Source organism: Aedes albopictus, chromosome 1 (genome assembly GCF_035046485.1).
Source record: "Aedes albopictus strain Foshan chromosome 1, AalbF5, whole genome shotgun sequence".
Lineage (NCBI taxonomy): Eukaryota > Metazoa > Arthropoda > Insecta > Diptera > Culicidae > Aedes > Aedes albopictus.
In genome coordinates this window covers 323,731,959-323,756,438 of record NC_085136.1, presented here as the reverse complement: position 1 = coordinate 323,756,438, position 24,480 = coordinate 323,731,959, and the positions used below count along the sequence as shown (strand labels likewise).

Below are 24,480 nucleotides of genomic sequence, written 5' to 3'. Positions count from 1 at the left end.
GGCAACGACAACATTAGAGCTTGGAAAATCTTCAAAAATTGTTCCATGTTCACTAGAGATCCAAACATTTCTGGTAGAATTTCCATGGAAAACATTTTATGAATTTCATAATAAATTCCTTCAGAAAACCGTAAATAAGAATTTCCATGGATTCCTTAAAAAAATTCTCCGGGATTTCTTCATAAAATTTTCTACGGATTTTTTGTAGAAAATCCTCAAGAGATTCTTTAAGAAGCTTTTACCGGGATTCCTTCAAAAATTTCAGCAGTATTTCCGAAATTCTTCCAGGGGTTCTCCACGAATTCTTACAGGCTTTCCTTCATGTATTTCTTTACAAACTACTACAGAAATTCCTGTAAGAATTATTACATGAATTCCGTTGGAAATTCTTGCTGAAATGTCTCCTTGATTTTCAGATGAACCGGATATTCCAGCAGAATTCCTTCAGAGATTCCTGCATAATTTTGTTTAGTAATACCAACAGGAATTATTGCACAGATTCCAACAAAAGCTCATATAGAAATTTCTTCGGGAATACCTCGAGAGCAGAACCAGCTGTATAGCACTTTCTTAAGCTAAACCTTGCTTTGGAGTGGTATATTGCATCCTAGAGCAAAAATGTATGTTGGGTTATCCTGTCTATAGCTTGTCTAATGATTAATGAAAAGTTTGTCACAGATCTTCTGTGAAATATTGTAATTAAACTTCAGAAGATCTGTTTAAGGTAATGGAAAAATTCTGGTAAAACCAATTGAGCTAATCGCCGAAAGTTTGTAAAATAAATCATAAAATAAATGTAAAAGATATCTTGAAGAAATGTATTCATCATTAATGTCATTTCTTATTATTATGTTGGTCTTAGTGAAATTCTTGAAATACAAAATATGTTTGCACTTATATTCGTACAAGAGAAATAAATTTTGGAAAAAAATTAGGTGACATCCATTGAACAATAAAAGAAAAACACGAATGAAAAGTACTCTAAGAAAATAAAAAATCGAGGGACAACTTGTTTTTTCGAAACACCAAAACCCAACTTTTAAACATTAAAAAAAAATGAATAACTACAATCTTTTTAAAAATCACAATCACCAATTGTCGTGGGGCGCCAATCTGTATGCTTGCCAAGGGCGCCATGGGACTACGCTACGGCTCTGAATACTGCATCAATTATTCTGCAACATATGGGAAACTACAACATTTCCGGGATGCAAGGCGTCTTAGTAAAGGTACCCAAAGAGGGTAACCTGACTGTATGCAATAATTGGCGGGGCATTATGTTACTGTGTATCTTTCTCAAAGTCCTAAGCAAAGTGATCCTTAACTGGATACATGAGAAGATTGACGCAACTCTCCGACGGCAGCAAGCAGGATTCCGTGCCGGACGATCCTGTGTGGACCATATTGTCACACTCCGTGTCATTCTGGAGCAAATCAATGAATTCCAAGAGTCTCTCTACCCGGTCTTCATTGATTACGAAAAAGCTTTCGACCGAATCACGGAAACATGTGAGAAGCCCTCAGGCGCAAGGGTGTCCCTGAGAACATCATTGGCATGGAAGCACAGTACTATCACCGCTACTGTTCCTCATCGTAATCGACGAGATCGTGGTAGGTGCGATTGACCGTGAACCAAATCGTGGATTGCTGTGGCAGCTTATTACCATGGAGCACTAAATGACTTTGAACTGGCTGATGACGTTGCTCTCCTAGCTCAACGGCGCTCTTATATGCAGAGCAAGCTCGATGACCTTGCCAATCGCTCCTCAGCGGCAGGTATAGCCTGAAACACATAGCGTCCGTTCCGTCGAGGTTTGCGTTTTTTTACAATTTTCCCATGGAAAATGTGTCAAATTACTGTCACGCACACGCAAACGTATGCATTGTGTGGGGCACTTTACTACCAACGTCAACAAGACCATATCGTCACGGTCAACCCTTCCAGCTTTACAGTATTTAGATGGGCAATCAGTAGAGAATGTTGAAAGCTTCCAATATATTTGTAGTCAAATGGCGGCCGATGGCGGTTCCACGATTGACATAGGTTCGCGCAGTGTTGGAAAAAACTCAAATTCTCAAATCTCATGCTTGAGTTGTTTCACGCGCGATTCTTGACTCGCCAAACTCACCCTCGAAAAAATCATGCATGAATTGACTCGCGATTTCACTCATTGCTTTATTTCTTGGTATTCTTATTACTTACATCGATGTTTTTAGGATTGTATGATAGAACAAAAGCAAACCTATCGTACAACAACATTGGATGTCGTTCAAATTGATTTGGATTCGCTTTACAAGCAAACGAGATTTTGGCGCTAGACTCGTGAGAGCGTGATTTTGCATGAAAATCACGTGCGTGAGAAAATAATTCAGAATCTCGCGCGAGTTCGCTCACGCAGGAGCGGTTCATGAGTGTGCTTTGAGTGTGATTTTACCAACACTGGGTTCGCGTATCAAGAAGGTTTTTTGAGTTTAAGCAATGTGTGGACGCACCAAAATCCGAATTTATAACTCGAACGTGAAATCTGTGCTGCTATACGCCTGGGAAACCTGGTGTGTATCAGCGGAGAACACTCAACGGCTGCAGGTCTTCATCAATAGATGCCTGCGGTATATTATTCGTGCATGGTGGCCTCACAATTGGTTCTCCAACGTGGAGCTCCATCGTCGATGCCATCAAAAGCCGATAGCGACAGAAATTCGGGAGCGAAAGTGGAGGTGGCAGGGGAGGTGGGTCGCGAGGTGGGTCGGCCACACTCTACGCAGAGGCGGAAACGAAATCTGCAAGCAAGCGTTAGATTGGAACCCAGCAGGACACCGCAACAGAGGCAGACCCAGAGGCTCATGGCGGCGTGCCCTAAACAACGGAATCAAGCAAGTCGACAGAAATTTGACCTGGCGAAGGCTGGCAATCGCCCAGAATGGAGATTTTTCAATTCGGCCCTCTAAATAAAACATCATGAAAAATTGTGTGGTCCAATCATAATTTTCATAATGATAGAAGGGATGGGTGGTTTCCCCACCGTTTTCCTTCATGGTATTACATCCCATACAAAAATATAATAATTGCCTGTATACAAATTAACGAATAGTGAAAGGGCGTTAGGTTCAATGTTGGGTGTAACGTACCTTTATGCACTCCATATTTTGATTTTTCCATCCAGCGAAACTAATTGCTGGAACGTGATCAGCAAATTGTAGTTTGCCGAAACAACAGTAATAATAGCCGAAGAGTCAGCAAAATTAGAAATTCCTGAACGTCAGCAAAAGAGTTGTCAAACACTTAGCATTCCCCCAAGCATTTTCCTTGACACATTTTGCGCGCAGCAGCCCGAGGCACCGCACAATCAGGAAAACGAGAAAATCACCTGGAAAAGCTTTCATTTTCGTCGTGATTTACACTAGTGTAGTTTGCACCACTTTGATTATAAACCTTTATCGAGGGGGGCGACACATCCAGATCTATCCAGATTATCGTCTTTTTACCCAAAATCTAACACATCTCATGCACTGTGCATTATCCGTCTACATCCCTTCTATCTGCTTCCATCCAAAATCCATCTCAAATCTTTTTCTTCAAACTACTCGCATCTCTTCATCCCTTCACATCTGATCGAGGTAAACAAAGCAAACGATGTCAAACTGAAGTTTAAAACAGAATCGTGTCCAAAAAAGGAGCAACCAAAGCAAACCGTGGCCGTGGCCGTGCCGGAGCTATGCCAAACTCAGGAGCATTTGCCAGGAACCCTTCCAGGAAAGAAATACGGATATTTACAACAAAATTACTTTGTCGAAACCTGAGTGAATCGTAAGATGCAGCCATCAATTTCCAAAAAGCAACGTCGAACCATATATAGGAGAAGCTGCCGAAATCAACAACTATATGTCTGCATCGGTGTAAAAGATGCTGCCGGAACTACGGAAGAAGCGGAGTTCGCCGCCGATATGAAGGATTTGTAACTGCATTGCTACTGTGCACTGGATGTATTGCCTGGAATCCTGTAACTGCCATCGGAAGCCAGAACCTTGGTCAGAACTTCTTCTATCGGAATCAACGATCTTTTTTTTAATTTAAATACAAACTGCGCAACGCATACCATACTGATCCAAAGGTTTTTAATAGATTTTGAAAGATAAACCTGGATAATGATGAGCCCAGGAACCATTCCGGACATACTTTCGGGAACTGAGGAATGCAAGGGCTCCTACAAATATTTTTCTTGAGATTTCAATAAAGGTTTCCTAGCAGAGATTTTGACACTCATTTCGGGGTTCCAGGGTGAGAATTGTTTCCGTTTCTTGTGGAGCTACCTCGGGAGTTGCATTGGGAATAACTCCGGGATTTCTATCGTGACTTCTTGCGGAGGGTCTTTCGGGAAGTCATTCGAAAGTTTTTTTTCTCCGCATCTTGGTTGGAAGGAATTGCTGGTGGATTGCCTGAAAGAAATGGCAAATGGAATCCCCGGAAGGAATTTATGGAGGATTCAGTGGGGTTCCACGGAGGTTCTGATGGCAAATTTCCTAGAAAACTACTGGAGGTTTCTACGGAAGGCATTGTTGGGGGATTTGCCGAACAGAAGAATTCGCACAATGTATAGCTGAAGCTCGAGCTGAAGGATTTCCGGGAAGAAATCGCTGGAGAACTACAGGAGGTATTCCGGAGATTATTGTTGTAAAATTCATCATAAGAAATGTTCCCAGTGAAATTACTGAAATTTTTCCCGGAAGGAATGTCTAGAGGGTTGTCGGATTTTCTGGAATGAATTGATGGAGGATTAGTGAACAATAAGGTTGTTTGGAAGGAATAACTGAAGGATAATCGGTAAGAATAGCTGGAAGATGTGACTGTAAATGGAGTATCGGTGGAGATTCCGATTATAACAAACAGTTTACGCATCACATAGCAAATTACCCTAAAAGCTGCTCATATATTTTTACCATAATATAAAATTTTTGCCGGAAACTCATTGCGGGGTTACGGGCTGAGAATCTCTTCGTCAGTTTCATATAAGTTGCATTGGGCGAATTCCTCCGAAGTTTATTTCGTGAATTCTCGCAGAATTCCTTTCGGAAAGTCCTGCGGGAGTTCATTCAAAATTTCTCCGGATCGTGGTTATCTGGAAGAAATTGCTGGTGGGTTGGCCGGAGGCAATGACAGATGGGTTCTCTGGAAGTTGGAGGCTCAAACTTTCTAGGAATTAAAAGCTTAAGGCGGAACGAACTGCTGGAAGATTCTTCGGAAAGAATTGCTGGACGATTCCTGGGAACGATCTACCACCGAATTTCAAAAAAGGATTCCTTTTTTTCGAAAATAAATTGCTGGTGGTTACCTCAAAAGTAATCACCATACAGTTTTCTAGAATAAATCATAGAAGGATTTACTGGATAGAGCTACTGGTAAACTTCCGGTAGAAATTGCTGAAGGATTCTCCCGTTGAAATATCCTAGGTTGAAATATAGTTACAGTCTTTGTTTATGTTCGAAACAAAAACAAAAAAAAAGTGATAGTTCTATCAAACTATGTGAAAAGAACCTAACTTTTTTTGTACTAGGTTACATTTACGCTTCTTTCGTGGCTCTTTTAATATAATTACGCAACTTAGAACAAGCAAAATGTTCATAAATTCTTGAATAAATATTTAATGCATGTGTTACTGGATTTAGAACCCATGAATAAGGTTTTACTGGACTGGCTTTACTGGACTGGCTCTCGCACATCTACTTTCTATCCATTCACATCTCCTTCTATCTCAAAGCAGCGCTCAGCAGGATTGGAAAGTTGATGCAGTGAAAAGTGGATAGAAAAATCCGAAAAATCTGACAGCAGCTCATTGATCTAAAAAAGCAGATGCATCCTTGTGGACATCTGATGGACGATTTAGGTGTGTCGTCCCCCTCGACCTTTATCGAATTTACTTACCTCTGATTACTAAAAATCAAGCTCAAACGAACATTTTGATTAATTTTTATTTCGGCTGAAAAGGAAAAAAAACAAAAAGTTTCGGCCGAATTCGAGCTCGGACAAAATTGCTGAACGACCAGCATAACAAGCTGTCAAAATGCATTACTGAAAAACCAGCAAAAAATATTTTACTGGATGGATTACTGATTTTACAGTATGTCAAAAACCATCAAAATTTTGCTGGTTTCCAGCGAAATAAAAATAGTGTGTGACATTGTCCTCCGCGCACAGCTTCGAAGAGCAGTCAAAATTGGATAGTGTTGAATTCGACCACCGAGGCCCGAACCCCTCTGTTTATGTTTTCAACCATCACAGTGAAACTCACTCTAAAGCGGACTGTCAAATTTTGAACAAAAACTTCTGAAAAAGAAAACATATGCGAAGCAGAAAGTGTTTGTGAAGAAAGTTCTGATTTTCGGCAGATTGAATGTAAAATTTCCCTTAATTTAAGTTCCAAAACATCAGTGAAAGCGTACATCAAAATGGCAACGGAAGAACCTCGCAATTTGACGCAATTCAAGCGCTTCAAAACGGACGATGAAGGCCGGATGACATTCTCATCCAGTGAGCAGGTAAAACAGCAGAATCTCCTCGTGAAAGATTGCGTGAAGGATGATGGGTTTAAAAATAGAACACTGCTTTGTAATATGGACATCTCATTTGCACCTTTTGTAGATCAAAACGGAAGCGGCGATCGAACGGTTCTACGACCGCTACGAACAGCTGGCAGCGCTCGATCCTTCGCTGCCGAAGTTGCTGCGAACGGAGCATGCTCGCTACTTGGAGACCTCACTGGAACGGTTGTCGACCGGGTACGAGTGCTTGGACAGCAGCCGGCCATGGTTGGTCTACTGGATCATGAACGCGGCCAGTGTGCTGGGGATTAAGTTCAACGACAGCTTGCTCAACCGGGTGGTGGATTTCCTGATTAAGTAAGTGAAGGGATGGTAACGGGAGGGTTCTATATCATTCCACAGAAAACCATTTCCTAGGATGAATCAGTTGAATCATTCCCCAGAAAAACAGTTCGCGATTCTAATCAAAAAGTGTCTGCATTTACAGGTGTCGCAGTCAGGATGGCGGTTTTGGCGGTGGTCCAGGCCAAGATCCACATCTAGCGCCGACCTACGCCGCCGTCAATGCGCTCTGCATTATCGGAACCGATAGAGCCCTCAACGCTATCAACCGCAGAACGTTGAAAAAGTTCCTGTGGGGCGTAAGGGAGTCCAACGGGGCATTCCGGATGCACGTGGGCGGTGAGCTGGACGTTCGTGGAGCTTACTGTGCTATATCGTCGGCCAAGTTGGCTGCCTTTTCGGCGGATGAAGAAGCAAAGCTGTTCGAAGGCACGGCCGGTTGGATCGCCGAGTGTCAAACGTACGAAGGCGGATTCGGAGGAGCCCCGGACTTGGAAGCTCACGGCGGGTATTCTTTTTGTGCGGCAGCTGCTTTGGCCATTCTGGGTGGGGAGAACAAATGTGACCTGAATGCGCTCCTTCGGTGGGCCGTTAATCGCCAGATGGCGTACGAGGGAGGATTCCAGGGACGGACCAACAAACTCGTCGATGGATGCTACTCGTTTTGGCAGGGAGCATTGATTCCGGTCATTCAGGGTTTGATTGCTCGCAAGGAGAACTACCCGGAAATTATGAACACGGCTTTGTTCAATCGCATTGCACTGCAGGAGTACGTCTTCATTTGCTGCCAGAAACCGACCGGAGGCCTGATTGATAAACCCGGAAAGTAAGTTGTATGTTTATACCAAATGTACTTACTTTAGGGCCCGAGTATTTAGAAAGATAATGCGGAGGATGTCAGGATGCAATTCCCGGTTGATCCAAGATCTTTTCTCAACGGAAATATCATTGGCTTCCTTAGGAATATTACCTAGGTAAAACTGTCTATTACTGTAACTTCTCATTTTAGACCAACTGACCTCTACCACACATGCTACACTCTGAGTGGCGCCGCCGTCGCTCAGCATTGCGAAACCAGCAAACCGCCCCTAATCCTTGGCCATCCGGATAACGAACTGCTGCCGACTCACCCCGTTCATAACGTGCCCCCGAAGTGCGTAATCGATGCCTACAAGTACTTTCTCAAAAACGAACTGATCGAATCGGAACACACCAACGGCCAGTGGAACGGTGACACCGCAGCGAGTGAGGAACCCCCCTTGGCGGCGACAGCCAGTGCCGAGGTCGATGTGGTGGACGTGGAAATGCGCGAACAGTCGGTCGATTCGGAACGATCCATGGCCAGCCAGCGCAGTACAACCCAATCGGATTCGATGTCCGGCGTCACGTCCGGCGACACTAGCCAAAGAAGTTCCGAGGAACGTTCGGAGTCGATTGATTGAAGCAGGCAGTCAGGCAGGGCGATGAAAAAGGAACAGATTACCTAATCATTTTTGTTAGAATTTAAATTAAGCGTTTGAAAGTGTTTCATATATACCTTTCTCCCATTCTTAAGGGCCAGATGTCGAACAGAAGCTAGCTTTAACCAGTTGTTCAATCCCTTCGTAATACATCTATGCACTAGTTTGATAATAAAGAACGATATATTTCTATATCAGAGCTTTTACTGACATTGGACGGTATTAAATTGCACCTACAAAGTGTGAACAGTTTGGTCACAGGGATAGCTTATGCGATAACACGCCTCGTGCGAAAAATTCAACCAGGCTCATTTAGTGCACCTTCGCACATAGGAGGCGGATAATGTAACTTCTGTGGCGGAGATCCTCACGACTTGCATGATTGCCCGGCTTACAAAATACGTATTCAAAATAAGAGTCGTTCTCTTGTTAGGCGCTCCAAACGGGCTTCTGCGGAAATGGTGAATCTAACAACTCGCCCGCTACCTCGCCCGAGTCAGCTGTTCCAGTTGAAAATCCCTATCAGGAGTCGTCTTTAGATGACCAAGGCGATACTGAAACCGACGGGATGGATCTCCTCCGGAGGTACACGCAACTGGAAAAAGGAAGTCATTTTTCCCGGGATTGGACCGAAAAGTATTTTTGAATTCTTTCCTCAGAAGTTTGCGACAGGAGGCGCAAAGAATCAGGTTCCGCGTTTTCTTCGAAACCTATCACCCCCGCCTCTACCTGAATATCTCCGGTATTTGAGCTAATCCATGCCCACTCCTTACTCGACTCCCATCATATCTTTCGATGTGTGGCTATAATTTGTGCGACGATTTTATTTTGAAATTTTTGAATACTGATGAAGTGTCACGTATTGCATCCGGACGCAAATTATGCCGTCTTGACCTTTCTCTGGGATCAAGTTCACTATCATTCAATTGTTTGCGCGGGCGATAATCGAAGATCCTCATGGTAGTGAACACTACTTGCCCATAAGAACCACCATAACAAAATAATTTTGAAAGATTAAAACAGGCAATTTATGTTCCTTTTGACCACACTTGGAATCATTCAATCCTCTCTTATCGCTGGATGAGTGCCGATTCCTGGTTGAACTGATTTTCAAGAACGCATTGCAATCGCAAAATCAACGTGTTCTAATTACAACCTTCAAAAGAAGATCAACCATAAAGCAGGGACGATTATTGCACTTTGCACTCAGCTTTATCATAAAATTTTGATGCCATCGAAGCGTTTCGTATAGGCGTGATACGTAAGATCTAAAAGCCTAGCTATTGGCGACACTTTATTGAGGATATTTCAAGAGAACTTCAATGACAACGCTTTGGAGTTGGAAAGTGGCTTGCGAAATGTGAATCCGCTTATATTTTATTGAGAGTAACGAATACTCCAATCATTGGATTTGGATATTCAACTTCCCCAAAATAAGGTCTCTCCAGAATCAGTTCCAGCTAGATCGTCCTCTTGAGAAACTTCCTCAAGAGTATCGAACCGCAGACACTTCACTATACTGTAATTTTCTATGGTTCTTCTTCAATCAATTTGCTATCCGGAACGATATGATAAAGTTCAATCTTTTTAAAAATCTCCCAGATATAGCGAAAAGATGATTACTAATAATTGGCTTTTCTCGGTGACAGGTTGTATGAAAACAGCGTTTTATACGTTACGCGTTTCGGCCTACTATTCTTCAGCCTTCCTCAGACGCCTACAATACATTTATTAGACAGTTACAATTTTCGTCAAATTCTTACAAAAAAGGGGGGACACTTACAACATGCTGAATGCGACCTTACAGCTTGGTCTGTCACTATTAACTAATTTTATCTTACTATACTACCAGGGGAACATCCTACTCAGCATGCACTTCGTTCGTTTCGTTATCGGTACTGTTCATGTTTTGCGCCGTTCGTGTTCGTGGTTCCTCACGAAGCCGAGCCAATAGTCCGTTGTACGTGGAGTTAAAATTGCCGCATTCTCGTTGGAGGTTCACTGTTTGCTGATCGCCTTGCTTTTTTATATGAAACTAGCTGTCCCGGCAAACGTCGTACTGCCTGCCTACTGTGTTTTTTGACATGCAGCTCCAAAGGGACGTCCCCGGCGAAGTCATCTGTATGGGACCCCCCCGTTCCAGAGACCGGAGAGGTCCCGCACCAAGCTAAAAACCTTCCCCGGCCCCAAAAATACCCACATACAAAATTTCACACCGATCGGTCCAGTAGTTTTCGAATCCATAGCGGTCAGACAGACAGACAGACAGACAGACGGAAATTCATTTTTATATATATAGATACCTCCGCGATCATCCTTACCTCCGGGTGTTCGATGCGCTCCAGTACTGTCGTTTTCTCGAAGTTGAACACGTGGCCCTCTTCGATGGTGTGTACCGCCAAACCCGATTTTGGATTTCGGTTCCTGCAGTCGTTGCGGTGTTCCGCCATCCGTACCTCCAGCATGCGTTTCGTCTGTCCTATGTACACTTTTCCATCGTCGGTTCCACATGGTATCGAGTACACTACCTTCGTCTGCTTCCCTGGTGGTATCGGGTCCTTCATTTGGCTAAACACCATGTGTTTAATTTTGTTCCGTGGTCGGGAGGCTAGGATTATGTTGTTCCGCTGTAGGGTTTTCCTAAGTTTTTCACTCAAGCTTGGTATGTAGGGAGCTGACACAAACTTTTGAGGCTGGTCTGCCGTACCTGCTTCTTCCAAACAGTTGTAGTGTTTGTGTACACGTTTCTTTCGTACGCGATTTACGAACCATGTGGGGTAGTGGTTTTTCCGCAAGATTCGTGTCGCGTGGTTTAGTGCTTCCGCACGTTTATCTCCACAGGATAGTTTGATCGCGCGGTCAATGAGCGCGATCGCCGTGTTTTGTTTGTGTTGAAATGGGCTTTTGGATTTGAAATCCAGATACCTACCGTCGGGTTGTTTGGGAAGCCACGACGTAGTAATTTTGTTCTCGGTACGTTCTAACATCATGTCCAAGAATTTCATTTTCCCGCCCACTTCATGTTCTACTGTAAACTGTAGACGATCGTGGAAATTGTTGAACGTGTCTACGATCGTTTGAATGTGTTCCCTTCTCGCGACACACATGCAATCATCTACATACCGTTTGTACACCCTCATTCGTATTTGTTTCGCCTCCAGGTTCTTTATGCACTCCTGTTCCAGTTTCTCCATCACTACGTTGGCGATTACTGGGGATAGTGGCGATCCCATCGGGACTCCGTACGTCTGTCCATATATCGTACCTTGGTATACGAAGAAGGTTGATTCGAGTACTACCTTTACCGTCTTCATAAAGCTTTCCTTGTCTATGTTCGTGTGGGTTTCTAGCTCGGTCCATCGTTCCTCTAGGCACATCAGAGCGTAGTCCACTGGTACATTTGTGTACAGCGATACCACGTCCAGAGAAAACAGCTCCTCTCCTTCCTCTGTCTGCACTCCTGTTATTTCGTTCGCGAAATCGGTTTTTCCGACTACATTTCCTATTATGTCCGACAGGTATCCGGCTATGTTGTAGGTTGCCGATCCTATCGTGGAAACAACTGGTCGGAGTGGTCTGTTTTCCTTATGTACTTTCGGTAGTCCGTAGATCCGAGGTGGGTTGCAGCTCGATTCTTTCAATCTTCTTTGGGTTCGGAAGTCGATATATTCCTTTCTACGCCATTCATCGATGATACCGTTGATTTTCTTGACGATCTTGTTCGTAGGATTTGTCCGTAACTTCTTGTACGTGTTTTCGTCATCGAGAAGGGTTTTCATCTTCCCGTGGTATTCTTCCGTCTCCATGATGACCGTTTTACTGCCCTTATCCGCTCGTGTGATCACCAGATTCGGGTTTTCCTTCAGGTACTTTCGGCTCTTGATGACTGTAGGGTCTTAACGTGCATTGGCCCTTTGCGAAGACAGACCAGGTTACCCAACTAACATTTATTGTGAATGTAAACGTCAACAAAGCGTCCTTAATACGGCTTGATGCTGAGTTACTGTGTTGTACATATGGACGGAAGCTTCTATGCAAGCCCTATACCAATGAATCTGGCGAACTTAATCAGCTTGTACATGCTGTGCGATCAGCTTCTATGCCACCTAGTCATAGCTCTTTTCTCGGCTCCTATGTAACCACTAACTGAATAACATTTTGAGAAGGCGCTTTTTCAGCCTTTTCGCAGTTGTTAAATAATAGTTTTACGGCATCCCCAAATTGAACGATTAAATATAATTAGGTTATGGATACCGTGACGCAATACATGTGGAACTGGAATTATCACTTTTAAAATTGAATAATGAAAGTACTTACCGCTACTTGGAATCGAACTCCCGATCTCCGTATCCACTGGTCCCGATGATGTCCTCGCTGCCACACTGTTATATATAAATAACATAGAAAATAGCCCGTTTTGTTTTACTCCAGACAAGGCTTCATAATTGTGCCACAAGAAACCTTACCCAACTTCATTTTGCTGTAAAAGCTTGTGAAACGTCAAACGCAATAATGTTTACATTGAACAAGCTGTGTGGTTGCGCCAACAGATTCTTCTTCACAGCTTCTAGCTGAAAGAGTGTTCTTTAAACGGCTACGAAGCGCTGTTGTTTTGTGTTTTGGCAACATTACAAAACGTACTGTATAAAAGCAACTGTTGTAGTGACTGGGACTCTTACTCGATTTGCACATCTTCCGGCAAATCTTCCGGCATTGAATTAAAGTGCAATAAAAGCAACCCAAATAATTTCACAGCACATACATGGATAGCTGTAAAGAATTTGTGTAGTAGCTATATATCCCGCTTGAAGTTTGTTTTGACAATAATGTTTACATCCGACAAGCCGTGTTGGTAAACCAACAGTTTCTTTATTACAGCTTCTAGCCGTAATTAAATCGCATAACTGCCTTTAAAGCGCTGCTGGTTTGGGGATTTGTCAGTATAATGAATTGTACTGTATAGTAGCAGCTGTTTTGTTAGTGGGGACTCCTATTCGATGTGTTCAAGTTTTCACATCTTCCGGGAAATCTCCCGGAGTTGGAATAGGGTGGAGTAAAGGCAGCCCCAGTGACAAGCAATGGATTTCTGAAAACCGAGTTTGGTAGCTGTATGGTGCTTGTTTTGCAGTCGTGTATTAGCTTATGATTTATATTTGACTAGCTTTCCTTTTATTCAGCGTTGACTGCTTTTACTCGATGATTACACAACAGAAAGCAAATGACTGAAGCTTATAGCGCTGAAAATGTTAGTTGGGTAGGCAACCCTGCGAGTGGTAGATCGATAGGCAGGCGCCGTGTGTACGTCAGGTTGAGAGATATCGAGTAAGGAACGAAGCGAGAGGTCGAACGTGTGTGAATCTGCGAGCGGTGAATAAATACATAAAGTGAATTTGTAAAGAAACAGTTATTATTATAATCCTTGAATGCCCTGGTTCCTACAGTTTGGCGAGGAGGACGAAAATATAGTGATAACGTGAGTGCAAGTGATTTTAGTGGTAGAAGAAAGCGAGGTTGTAATTCAGCCGATTGTCGGCGTTCGGCGGGCCAAGCGGTAGCGCCAGCTGCTGTGGATACCTGAGAGGTTAGAATTTGCCGGAGCGTCAATGTGAGTACCCAACAATTATAAGTGAGGGATAGAAAGGGAAGATCACCCTTTTCAGTTGCTGTTGGATTCTTTCGTGGATGTTTTCTCTGCATTATCTATGGGGGGAACATACACCAGTTATGCAGTGGAAAAAATCACAGTGGGGCAAAATGTGTTTTTTAACGTCAGAAATGGTTTTTGAAATTTTGTTTGCTACGTCTAATTATTGGGTATGAAATGTAAACTATTGAGTATTGGTGTTGTTTTCAGGTGACAATAATTGAGATAAATGTTTATGGGTGGTTATGTACGTGTCAATCTGAAAACTAGAAGAAGTGTGTAATGGGTTTATGTCGTTTTGCAGATGGGTTTGTACCATAACAGAGATTAAGACGGATTTTAGAATGGAGATATTGTGCATCTACATTAATGTTCTGGGTTGTACCGAAATTAAGTGGATTGTGTATCAACAATCGTTCAATTTTATGAGGTAATTGTGAAGGGGTCGTACGTATTTATTTTTCACTTGGAATATTGTATTGGTGACGCTGCCTGTTATAGCTGCGTATGTAAACAGAAATGGTTGTGTACCAAATTGAAAATGGTTGTGTACCAGAATAGAGATGGTTAGGTACCAATAGTGATCTGGTTGTGTACCAATGTGAACATTTTTAAGCATCAAATCTATATATATAAAAATGACTTTGAAATCCCTTTGAGGCAACAAAACTCACGAACGGCTGAACCGATCAGGATGACTCTTGCACGGTTTGGTTCGTATTCGCGGTGGCTGTGTTTATATGTACAAAAAGTTACGAAAATCAACTAGAAAAGTGAGAAAATGCTAAAGTACTGATTTTTCATGAACTGGGCAGGAAATCAACACGATCGAAATAAAACCAATCTAGAGTGCGGTGCTAATTTGAGCTCAGCAGTTGTCAAACCATCACAAGACGGCAAGACAAAGTTTGCCGGGACAGCTAGTAAGTAATAATTAACTACAAACATAGAAGTGTGTCAAATAAGAAATGGTTATGTACCACTAGAGGGATGGTTAAGTACCAAAAGTGAGCTGGTTGTGTACCAACGTGAACATTGTTGAGTATCAAAGGGGTAATGGTTAGGTACCAAAATAGAAATGGTTGTGTACCAAATTGATAATGGTTGTGTACCACATTTGGGGCGGTTGAAAAAAAAAGAAAAAGCTGGTTGTGTACCAACGTGAACATTGTTGAGTATCAAAGGGGTAATGGTTAGGTACCAAAATAGAAATGGTTGTGTACCAAATTGATAATGGTTGTGTACCACATTTGGGGCGGTTGAAAAAAAAGGAAAAGCTGGTTGTGTACCAACGTGAACATTGTTGAGTATCAAAGGGGTAATGGTTAGGTACCAAAATAGAAATGGTTGTGTACCAAATTGATAATGGTTGTGTACCACATTTGGGGCGGTTGAAAAAAAAAAAGGAAATTGTTGTGTAACCAAACATTAATAGCTGATTGCCACAATTCACTATTGGTAAAAATGGTTAAGCGTATAATAAGCTGGTACATAAGGACAAGGAGTACTGCATCTTAGATCGTGAATTCCATTTACATTGACCAATAATTGAAAAATATATGGAAATAAACATTATGAAAAAAACGGTGTTTTATTAACTCAAATAAGCGTTTCCACAACTGCAAATAACTGGTGTATATTAATTTTTATTTATATCATGATTTTCTTTTGGGGAAAGCAGCGTTGAAATTATATAAGATAAGGTTACCATCCAATATTGTTTACAGGATGGCTGCATCAAGTCGGATCAAACCATTTGATGTAGCATTGGAAGCGAGTCGTCTGCCGTCTGAGTGGGAGTCATGGAAAAACGATTTAGAATCGTTCTTTCTAGCTCAGCGTTTGGAATCACAGCAAGATAAACGGGCTCAGCTTGCCTACCTGGGAGGCCCAGGACTGCAAGAGCTGCTGCGCTACCTACCCGGAGTGAATCAAGTTCCACATGTAGCGGCTGATCCTCCGTATTACGACGTTGCGATTAAATGCTTGGACGACTATTTCGAACCGTTTCGCCGTAAAACCTACGAGAGACATCTTTTCCATCAAATAATTCAACGACCGGATGAACGCTTTACTGACTTTGTTATGCGGCTGCGGAAGCAAATCGCTCGATGCAGTTACAACCCCTGCGTTGTTGATGAGTTAATCGCTGATAGAATTGCACAGGGATGCAGCTCCGAGGACTTGCGTACGAAGCTGCTGCAGAAGGACCGGAGCTTGGAAGAAATAATCGCCCTGGGCACAAGTCTGGCAGAATCTCTCCAACAATCCAAGAAATTTGGGAAACCGTCAGTACCGATCAGACAAGAACACGAGGTAAATAGTGTTGCTAGGCCCCCACGACGCATCTTCCAAGGAAATCAACGAAGCGGTGTTAGGAACATCGCTCCTAACGGTTCCCAGACATCGTCGAATGATCGGTTCATTTGTTATGGGTGCGGTCGTCGAGGACATACTCAGGGAAGTTTCGAATGCCCGGCAAAACAAACAAAATGCGCAAGCTGTGGTAAAATGGGTCACTGGGCCAAACGTTGCTACAATAGAGGAGGTGGCACAAAGCGCCGGATGAACGACCAAACATCGGCCCCGCCGGTCAAGCGCATACGAGCTGTTGAGGAAGAATCGGAGAAGAGGAACACCAAGGATTATGTTTTTTATGCGATGGGGAATAATGTGTTCAGCTTCAAGGTGGGGGGAGTGGAGATACCAATGACCATTGATTCTGGAGCTGACGCAAACATTGTCACAAAATGCGCATGGAAAGAACTGAAGAACGCCGGTATCAATGTGTCGTTCATGAGTACTGAGGTTGATCGATCGCTTCTAGCGTATGCTTCAAAGGATCCAATGAAGATCATTGGGATGTTTAATGCGGAAATTGAAGCAGCTGAGAACAAAGCCACTGCTACATTCTACGTGGTGCAGAATGGACAACGTTGCCTTCTGGGGGATCAGACAGCGAAGGATCTCAACGTATTGAAGGTTGGTTTTGGTGTAGGTTCAATAGAAGCGAAGGAAATCAACCCGTTCCCGAAAATTCGAGATGTGGTAGTGGAAATTCCCATCGATCCCAAAATTCAGCCAGTTCAACAGCCATACAGACGCCCTCCAATAGCTTTGGAAGACAAAATCGAAGAGAAGCTTCGCTCGCTGCTGGAACGAGACATCATCGAACCGGCCCCAGGACCTTCACCATGGGTATCTCCTGTTGTGCCAGTTGTTAAGGACTCTGGTGAAATACGGCTGTGTATTGATATGCGACGGGCGAATCAAGCGGTACTGCGTGAGACGCACCCGCTGCCGCTCGTTGACGAGCTTTTGAGTTCCGTTAATGGGGCAGTAAAGTTCTCAAAGATTGACATTAAAGACGTCTACCACCAAGTTGAGATCTCGGAGCGGTCACGACCCGTGACAACGTTCATCACGAAACATGGCCTGTTCAGGTAGATGATTGACCTCAATAAACCTTTTTTTTTATTTTAAATTACAGACATGAATGATATATTTTGTTGTTTTATTTCAATTCCATATTATTAGGTATAAACGATTAATGTTTGGAGTTAGCTGTGCGCCTGAATTATTTCAGAAGGTCATGGAGTCGATCCTTGCAGACTTGGACGGAATCATTGTATATTTGGACGACGTTGTTGTCCACGGTAGAACTCAAACAGAACACGATAGGAGACTCACCGCTGTTTTACATAGACTATCTGAATACGGAGTTCTGTTGAATGACCAGAAGTGTGTTTATAATGTTGAATGTTTGGAGATTCTCGGTCATCAGCTTTCAGTGCAGGGGATTCGTCCAACTGAAAGTCGGGTTGCTGCGATCAGAACTTTTCGAGAGCCGCAAAACGTATCAGAACTCAGAAGCTTTCTGGGGTTGGTATGTTATGTTGGGAAATTTGTGCCACACCTTGCGACAAAAACAGACCCTCTAAGACAACTGCTTAGATCAGGCGTTCAATTCAACTGGACAAATAAAGAAAGGGCTGCTTTCCAGGAAATCAAGGATGCAATGTGTCAGATTCATCATTTGGGTTTCTTCAATCCCAAGGAGCACACGAAGCTGATAACAGATGCTAGTGCAACCGGGCTAGGGGCCGTTCTTTTACAAGACAGCTCTGCTGGTAACTGTCGAATCATCGCGTACGCCAGTAAAGCATTGACAACCTTGGAGAAAAAGTACTTTCAAACAGAGCGAGAAGCGTTGTCATTGGTATGGGGAGTGGAGAAATTCAAACTTTATTTGCAAGGAGTCAAGTTTACGCTCGTGACGGATTGCAAGGCATTAAAGTTTTTGTTTGGTCCCCGATCGAGGCCTTGCCCGCGGATCGAACGCTGGGTCCTGCGGTTGCAAGCATACACTTATGACATTGAGCACATCCAAGGATGTGCCAACATTGCTGATAGTCTGTCTAGACTGAGTGAATCATCACCGGAACCATTTGATGAATCCATGGAGGGATACATTCATAGTATCGTTGAGTTAGCTGTTCCTACCGCGGTGACAATTGATGAAGTTCGGAAGCAATCACAGAAAGATGACACAATTCAAAAGGTTCAGGAATCTCTGCAGACAGGATCGTTAGAAGACATGCCTAAGGAGTTCAAGCCGTTTTCCAATGAGCTTTACAGTGTTGACGGGCTTCTGTTGAGAGGTAATCGATTGATAATGCCTTCGATTTTGCAGAACCAAGTACTGGAGCTAGCACACGAATCACATCCAGGTATAGCTGCAATGAAACGTAGACTAAGACAAAAAGTCTGGTGGCCAGGCCTCGACAAACAAGCGGAATCATGGGTAAAGGGATGCAAACAGTGTATTTTGGTCTCAAATTTGGGGCCTCCAGAACCGTTGAAGAGAACCCGAATGCCAGAACGCCCCTGGACAGATATTGCGGTAGATTTCATGGGACCGTTACCGTCTGGACACTCTCTCTTTGTTTTAGTGGATTATTTCAGCAGGTTTACTGAAGCTGTAGTCATGCGACAGACTACGGCCAAGTGTACGGTTGAGGCCTTGCACGAGACGTTCTGTAGGTTTGGATTCCCTGAAACGATCAAGTCGGATAATGGTCCTCAGTTTATCAGCGAAGACATAAAGAGATATTGTAAAGAATATGGCATCGTGCTCCTTAAAACTACACCTTATTGGCCCCAAGCAAATGGGGAAGTGGAACGGGCTAACAAGACAATCCTGAAGCATTTGCAAATTAGTCAAGAATCTGACAGTCCTGATTGGATCTGGGACTTGAGATCTTTTTTGCTCATGTACAACTCGACACCACATAGTACAACTGGAGTAGCACCTTCTTCGCTCATGTTTGGACGGATCCTTCGTGATAAGCTACCGGATTTCAATGGGACATCTGTGCGCACGGATGTGGAAGAGATACGCGACAAAGATTGGGAGAGGAAGCTTAAGGGAGCCGAATACTCAGATTCACGCCGTCTAGCAAAACCATCGCAGCTGAGAGTGGGAGATACTGTTGTTGCTAAGCGGTTGCAAAAGGCGAACAAGCTTTGTGGAACATTTGGATCTGAAGAATACGAAATCGTTGAACTCAATGGAGCGGATGCTACACTGCGATCAAGGGAATCCGATCGGGTTATGCATCGAAACGTAGCCCATCTTAAGCCACTGCCATGCAGCACTGCCGCGGAAAATTTCCTCGAAGATTCATCGAGTCATCACAACGAGGATGATCAGCAGGTGTCTGGTCATATCCAGGAACCATACCAGGAGAGGAGAAAAGTTCAAACGGAGGAATCTAACAAACGAGAACCATCAGTTCGCGCGCATCGTCGGCCAGCTTATTTGGATGAATACCATATCAACAAAGTTGATGACTTTAATGTGTAGGGGGGGGTGTAGGGTCTTAACGTGCATTGGCCCTTTGCGAAGACAGACCAGGTTAGGCAACCCTGCGAGTGGTAGATCGATAGGCAGGCGCCGTGTGTACGTCAGGTTGAGAGATATCGAGTAAGGAACGAAGCGAGAGGTCGAACGTGTGTGAATCTGCGAGCGGTGAATAAATACATAAAGTGAATTTGTAAAGAAACAGTTATTATTATAATCCTTGAATGCCCTGGTTCCTACAATGACATCCTGTTGGATCCATTCCTCCGGATGGTGACGGGGTTGTCGATGATAGTTGATGTGGTTGATCATCGCATTGGAAACATCCGACCTTATCTCGTCCGCGTTTTCTTTGTTCTGGATACTTTTCTCAATACTTGCCACAAGCTCGATGTACGGAAGGTTTCTGTTGTTCTCCACGTTGAAATTTGGTCCCAACATGAGAGTCCGTTCCAAGTAGTCGGGAATTTCCACAGTCGTCGTGTTTTCAATCCAATTGGATTCGCCATTCATTTCTGTTATCCGGCTCGTCTTCATTCTGGACATTTTTCTCATCTCTCTCGTTCTCACTTTTTCGTAGACGACTGCTGTCTTGTCTTCCACCATCTTACGTATTCATTGACCATTCTCATTGACCGCGCGATCAAACTATCCTGTGGAGATTGTGAGAATCTTTCTCTGTAATGATTATTCAACAACTGTATTCATTATTTGTATACACTTTATTACGGATACTTCAATATTACATACAATGATTCACACTCCAGACAACAATAACAACATCTCCACATATGACAGATACTCAATAGAGCTTGCTGACGTTTATTCACCTCTCTCTTTCAAGCTTGCAGGCGGGATAGAATTTGTTTTCATCGGGAAACCTTTCCTGATGACAACAAATCCTATTCCGCCTGCATGTTTGAAAGAGAAAGGTGAATAAACGTCAGCAAGCTCTATGTAAACATACACGCTAAACGTAATAGAGTAATACAATAATTTATTATGTGCATACCACAAGGTACCACATCTCGTTTTTTCTCCAGATCCGCAGCAAGGTCACTCCATGTTGTTTTTGCTTATAGTCTCCTCAGTTGATGAACGTCTCGCTTCAGTCTCACATCAGAATTAGTAGTACGGTCATCCATTTGGTCATTCATCTCTGCTCGGCATTTTGGTAAATTACTTGGCCGTTACTTATGGTTGTACCTAAAAAGAAATATTATTTTGACCCAAGTATTTTCCCAAATCCCAAAATATGTTTAATACTGACTGACAAGCTAAATATTACCTTTGCTGATGAATTAATTGAATTGCTTTCCTCTTCTCAAATGTTTTCAATGACACGTCGCATGCAAACATTGTATACTGCCCACTTGTTTTTTTTTTTGACGTGTCCTTTCATATAAGAATCTCATACAAAAGGTATGTATATTCAGATTATTATTCAGACATTTTTTTAACTAATATGTCGGAACACTGCACGAATGTTACAGTGAAAAAAATATCAATATCCATTAACTCGTTTTCTTGTTCAGAATATATTCAGAAGTTTGGCTTACAGATTTTGCTTTCTAAATATCGAAGGGATTGATACTTTTTATAAATCAAATCACGATTTCAAAAAACGTTACTTGTCCAAAGTAATATTTGTAATACTAGTTTTAGCTAAATAGTTTTTTTAATCATATTTAATACATATTGTTCACAAAACTCACACCCGCACTAGCTGTTTGAAAGTATAGAATATTAATATTCATTCTTTGTTTTGTTTTTCATGTTGTAATCCTATAATTATCTCAAATTCTTAATACATACATCATCGTCGCAGTACCAAATCGAAATCACGCATTTAAGCACATGCAAAGTTGCAGTTGTGACGTAAATTTGAACCGGTTGCTGGTATTGCGCATCATTAAGCTACTTAAGAGCACTAATCTAAATCGAGTTGCTATGTTTATAAGTAGGTTAAACATCAATTTTTTTGCACTGCCAGTCACTTCGGCTTCCACCCGAAAACGTAATGATAGTAGCCAATTATTATATACAAAGCAATTTTCTCAAGATAACAAAATAAATCGAGCATCTTATTGAAGCACTTTTCGACGGTTCACCTATACAGGTGTCCATGTTTTTAGGAATCATGTTTCCGATAATTTCGGAACTCTCATGATTTACCATTCACCTTTCAAACTGAATGAGTTTATTTTCACGGTTTGGTCGTTCAATAGGTTTACATTCTACGATGCATATTTCCCCGCATTAACTGGTGATTCGTGCTCAATCAAATTTATTTTAACATTACAAACCCAAAAATTTGTTCCTTTGATGTCGCTCTTTTGGATTCTGAACTGTAGGAATTATTTTAAAGGTGTACCTCCAAAATATTGCAAAAGCCCCTCAACATGTTATGTTCTCACTCTAGATACCTAATGAAGCTATTTCAGCAAGCCTTTCCTAAATTATTCGCATTCAATGTACCGTCAAAATTTAGAACTTTTTATCTTTAAGTAACTCTGATTTTCTACATATGCTCATCATATTGATAATATTCTCAGTTCGCTGGATCGGACTAGAATATTCTGCATTATTGCAAAGCCTAATCTATCATATCGCTTATTTCACAACTTTTCGATGAAATACATCCTCATTTTTTTAACGCTTACAAGTCTGACGTAGTGCACACTGACCATGATTGTCTGTGTCATGATGGCCCTTACGCTTGCCTCTACGATTCATTTCTATGTACTGAAACAATTTAAAGCACGTTTTTATTCGAATTTTCAATGAACTTATTAACACAAATATCACTTATACATGTACACACATTTTTATTGGTAAAAAATCATGGATTTGATATATAAATTTTATTTGTACACACATACTCGTTTTCCACGCTGGATCACACATAAAATCGATGGACCTTATATAAACTATGTGTATCTATACATTAAAAGGGTTATCTATGACAAGTTGCAAAAATCTATGTGTGCGACACATGCATACAATATTTGCAGTTTTTTTCAGTGTATGAAATCTAAAAATTCAAACAAGGTAACATGTTAGTAAATGGTACCTGTTTGCATTAATAAGCTCGACTGAAAAACAAACCTCATAATCCAGCTTTCATTAGATATATCTATTCCTGTAGTTACAGAAATGATTATCTTTTATTATTCCAATATGTTGTGCTTTTGATATACTGTACGTTATTCTCCTCAATAATAGTTTCAATACTTCTTTAACTGATCAAAATTTGTCTCTTCCTGTAAGGAAATTATTGTGCAGAATTTGTTGTTGAGCGTACTGCTGTACCTTGTTCTCTAACTTGTTCCACAGTTCTTGGCAAGATGGCACTATATCCAGTGTTAGGCAATCATAAGTCAAAATGCCCCTCCTGACCACACCCGATACATTTTATATTCAAAGACTTCAGAAGTGATTACTCAAGAACTCACTGTACTTGAATCGCATAAACATTTAGTGGCATTCAATAGGCTATAAAGCGCTTTTTACTCGAATTCCTATGAGACTTCTAGTTAGGCCGAAAAGTTTCATTTTTTTTATTATTCGATTTTTTTAAACATCCAATTCAACTGGTTATTCGACTAGCATGATACTTAACAGGTTAGTGGTTAGCAACTGCTCTGAATATGTCGTCTAGCTTCAACGAATGCTTTAACTGTCATTTTGACTTCCTATCTTGCAAACTGCCAAGACAGTTTAATTATTCTCACACATTGATATTAATTTTCTTGAAGTTACATTTTTAGTCTTGTAAGAGAGGACAAAGCATTAGTTAAATCATGTCTTCATGTTAATTTGGTTTCAAGAGCCTTTTTACGTCTCGTAGACTTATTATACTTTACTGAGCAATGATAACTTCAATATATATCACCTGAGGTGGGTCCACAACAATCTCAGTATTTGCTCAGTTATATTCGCATTTGGAACATATTCAAATACTATTCGTTCCTGTTTTTCTAGTCACCCTCAACCTAAAGTTTAGTTTTGTCTTTCGCCTTCTCAGCTGCCACTTAATTGGTGTGAAATTTCATTTTTAATGGTTCAATTCAACTATAAAGCCCAGATTGGAGTTCAAGAGAAATCGCTCAAGAAACTTCTAGAACGATTCCTGGCAGAAACTTTCTACGGTGACTGCCATTTGAACTGTCATTTCTTCGCAACTGCGTACTGCGATCGAAGAAAAAACAGTTTCTTGAGCGATTCAGCCAAGGAATTTCTCATGCATCAAGATAGGCCGAGAAATTCCTTCTGATCTGAAAACAGCCCTTAAATCTGTGTTGGCTGGTAACCTGTTTCTTACGAAATTTACGACACTGTTGCGTTTTTAGTACTTTAATTTTTAATAACACAATTCGCCTTATACGGCTCTACAAAGAATCGACTATATCTGTCTTGCAGGTCTTACCGCCTTCAACGGCATTTCCACCTTCAACGGCTTTTTCCGCCTTCAACGGCTTTTCACTATCCGACGGATCTTTCCGCCATCGACAGTTTTTCGCCTTAGTCGGCTCTTCTGCCTATAACATTTTTCCTTCCTTCGAAAAGTCTTTCCGCCTTCAACGGCTTTTCTATCTGTGATCCTTTCCGCCTTTTACGGCTATTCCAAGAAT

General features: G+C 42.0%; 4 protein-coding genes across 4 annotated transcripts in view; 2 read left to right on the top strand and 2 right to left on the bottom strand.

Moving 5' to 3' along the window:
* The window catches only part of LOC109415927 (cyclin G), a gene marked incomplete in the record, with an annotated part of 220,614 nt that overhangs the window by 153,779 nt on the left and 42,355 nt on the right, over positions 1 to 24,480 (bottom strand).
* On the top strand, positions 6,301 to 8,531 carry LOC109415925 (protein farnesyltransferase subunit beta). The gene is made up of 4 exons (XM_062850491.1): positions 6,301 to 6,534; positions 6,638 to 6,894; positions 7,025 to 7,705; positions 7,889 to 8,531. The coding sequence occupies exons 1-4, from the start codon at positions 6,445 to 6,447 to the stop codon at positions 8,319 to 8,321; spliced, it is 1,461 nt and encodes a 486-aa protein (XP_062706475.1). The 5' UTR covers positions 6,301 to 6,444; the 3' UTR covers positions 8,322 to 8,531.
* LOC134292232 (uncharacterized) lies at positions 8,875 to 12,145 on the bottom strand. The gene is made up of 2 exons (XM_062861219.1): positions 10,661 to 12,145; positions 8,875 to 8,934 (listed from the first exon to the last, which is right to left on the bottom strand). The coding sequence occupies exons 1-2, from the start codon at positions 12,143 to 12,145 to the stop codon at positions 8,875 to 8,877; spliced, it is 1,545 nt and encodes a 514-aa protein (XP_062717203.1).
* On the top strand, positions 15,712 to 17,430 carry LOC134292229 (uncharacterized). The gene has a single exon (XM_062861210.1). The coding sequence runs from the start codon at positions 15,712 to 15,714 to the stop codon at positions 17,428 to 17,430; it is 1,719 nt and encodes a 572-aa protein (XP_062717194.1).

Bases quoted from the DNA above. Each gene is read 5' to 3' on its own strand.
- LOC109415925 (XM_062850491.1), top strand. From the start codon at position 6,445: ATGGCAACGGAAGAACCTCGCAATTTGACGCAATTCAAGCGCTTCAAA. The intron at 6,535-6,637 runs GTAAAACAGCAG...CACCTTTTGTAG, and splicing joins CATTCTCATCCAGTGAGCAG to ATCAAAACGGAAGCGGCGAT. The intron at 6,895-7,024 runs GTAAGTGAAGGG...CTGCATTTACAG, and splicing joins GTGGTGGATTTCCTGATTAA to GTGTCGCAGTCAGGATGGCG.
- LOC134292232 (XM_062861219.1), bottom strand. From the start codon at position 12,145: ATGGAGACGGAAGAATACCACGGGAAGATGAAAACCCTTCTCGATGAC. The intron at 8,935-10,660 runs GTAAGGATGATC...TCCTTTTTCCAG, and splicing joins AGCGCATCGAACACCCGGAG to TTGCGTGTACCTCCGGAGGA.
- LOC134292229 (XM_062861210.1), top strand. From the start codon at position 15,712: ATGGCTGCATCAAGTCGGATCAAACCATTTGATGTAGCATTGGAAGCG.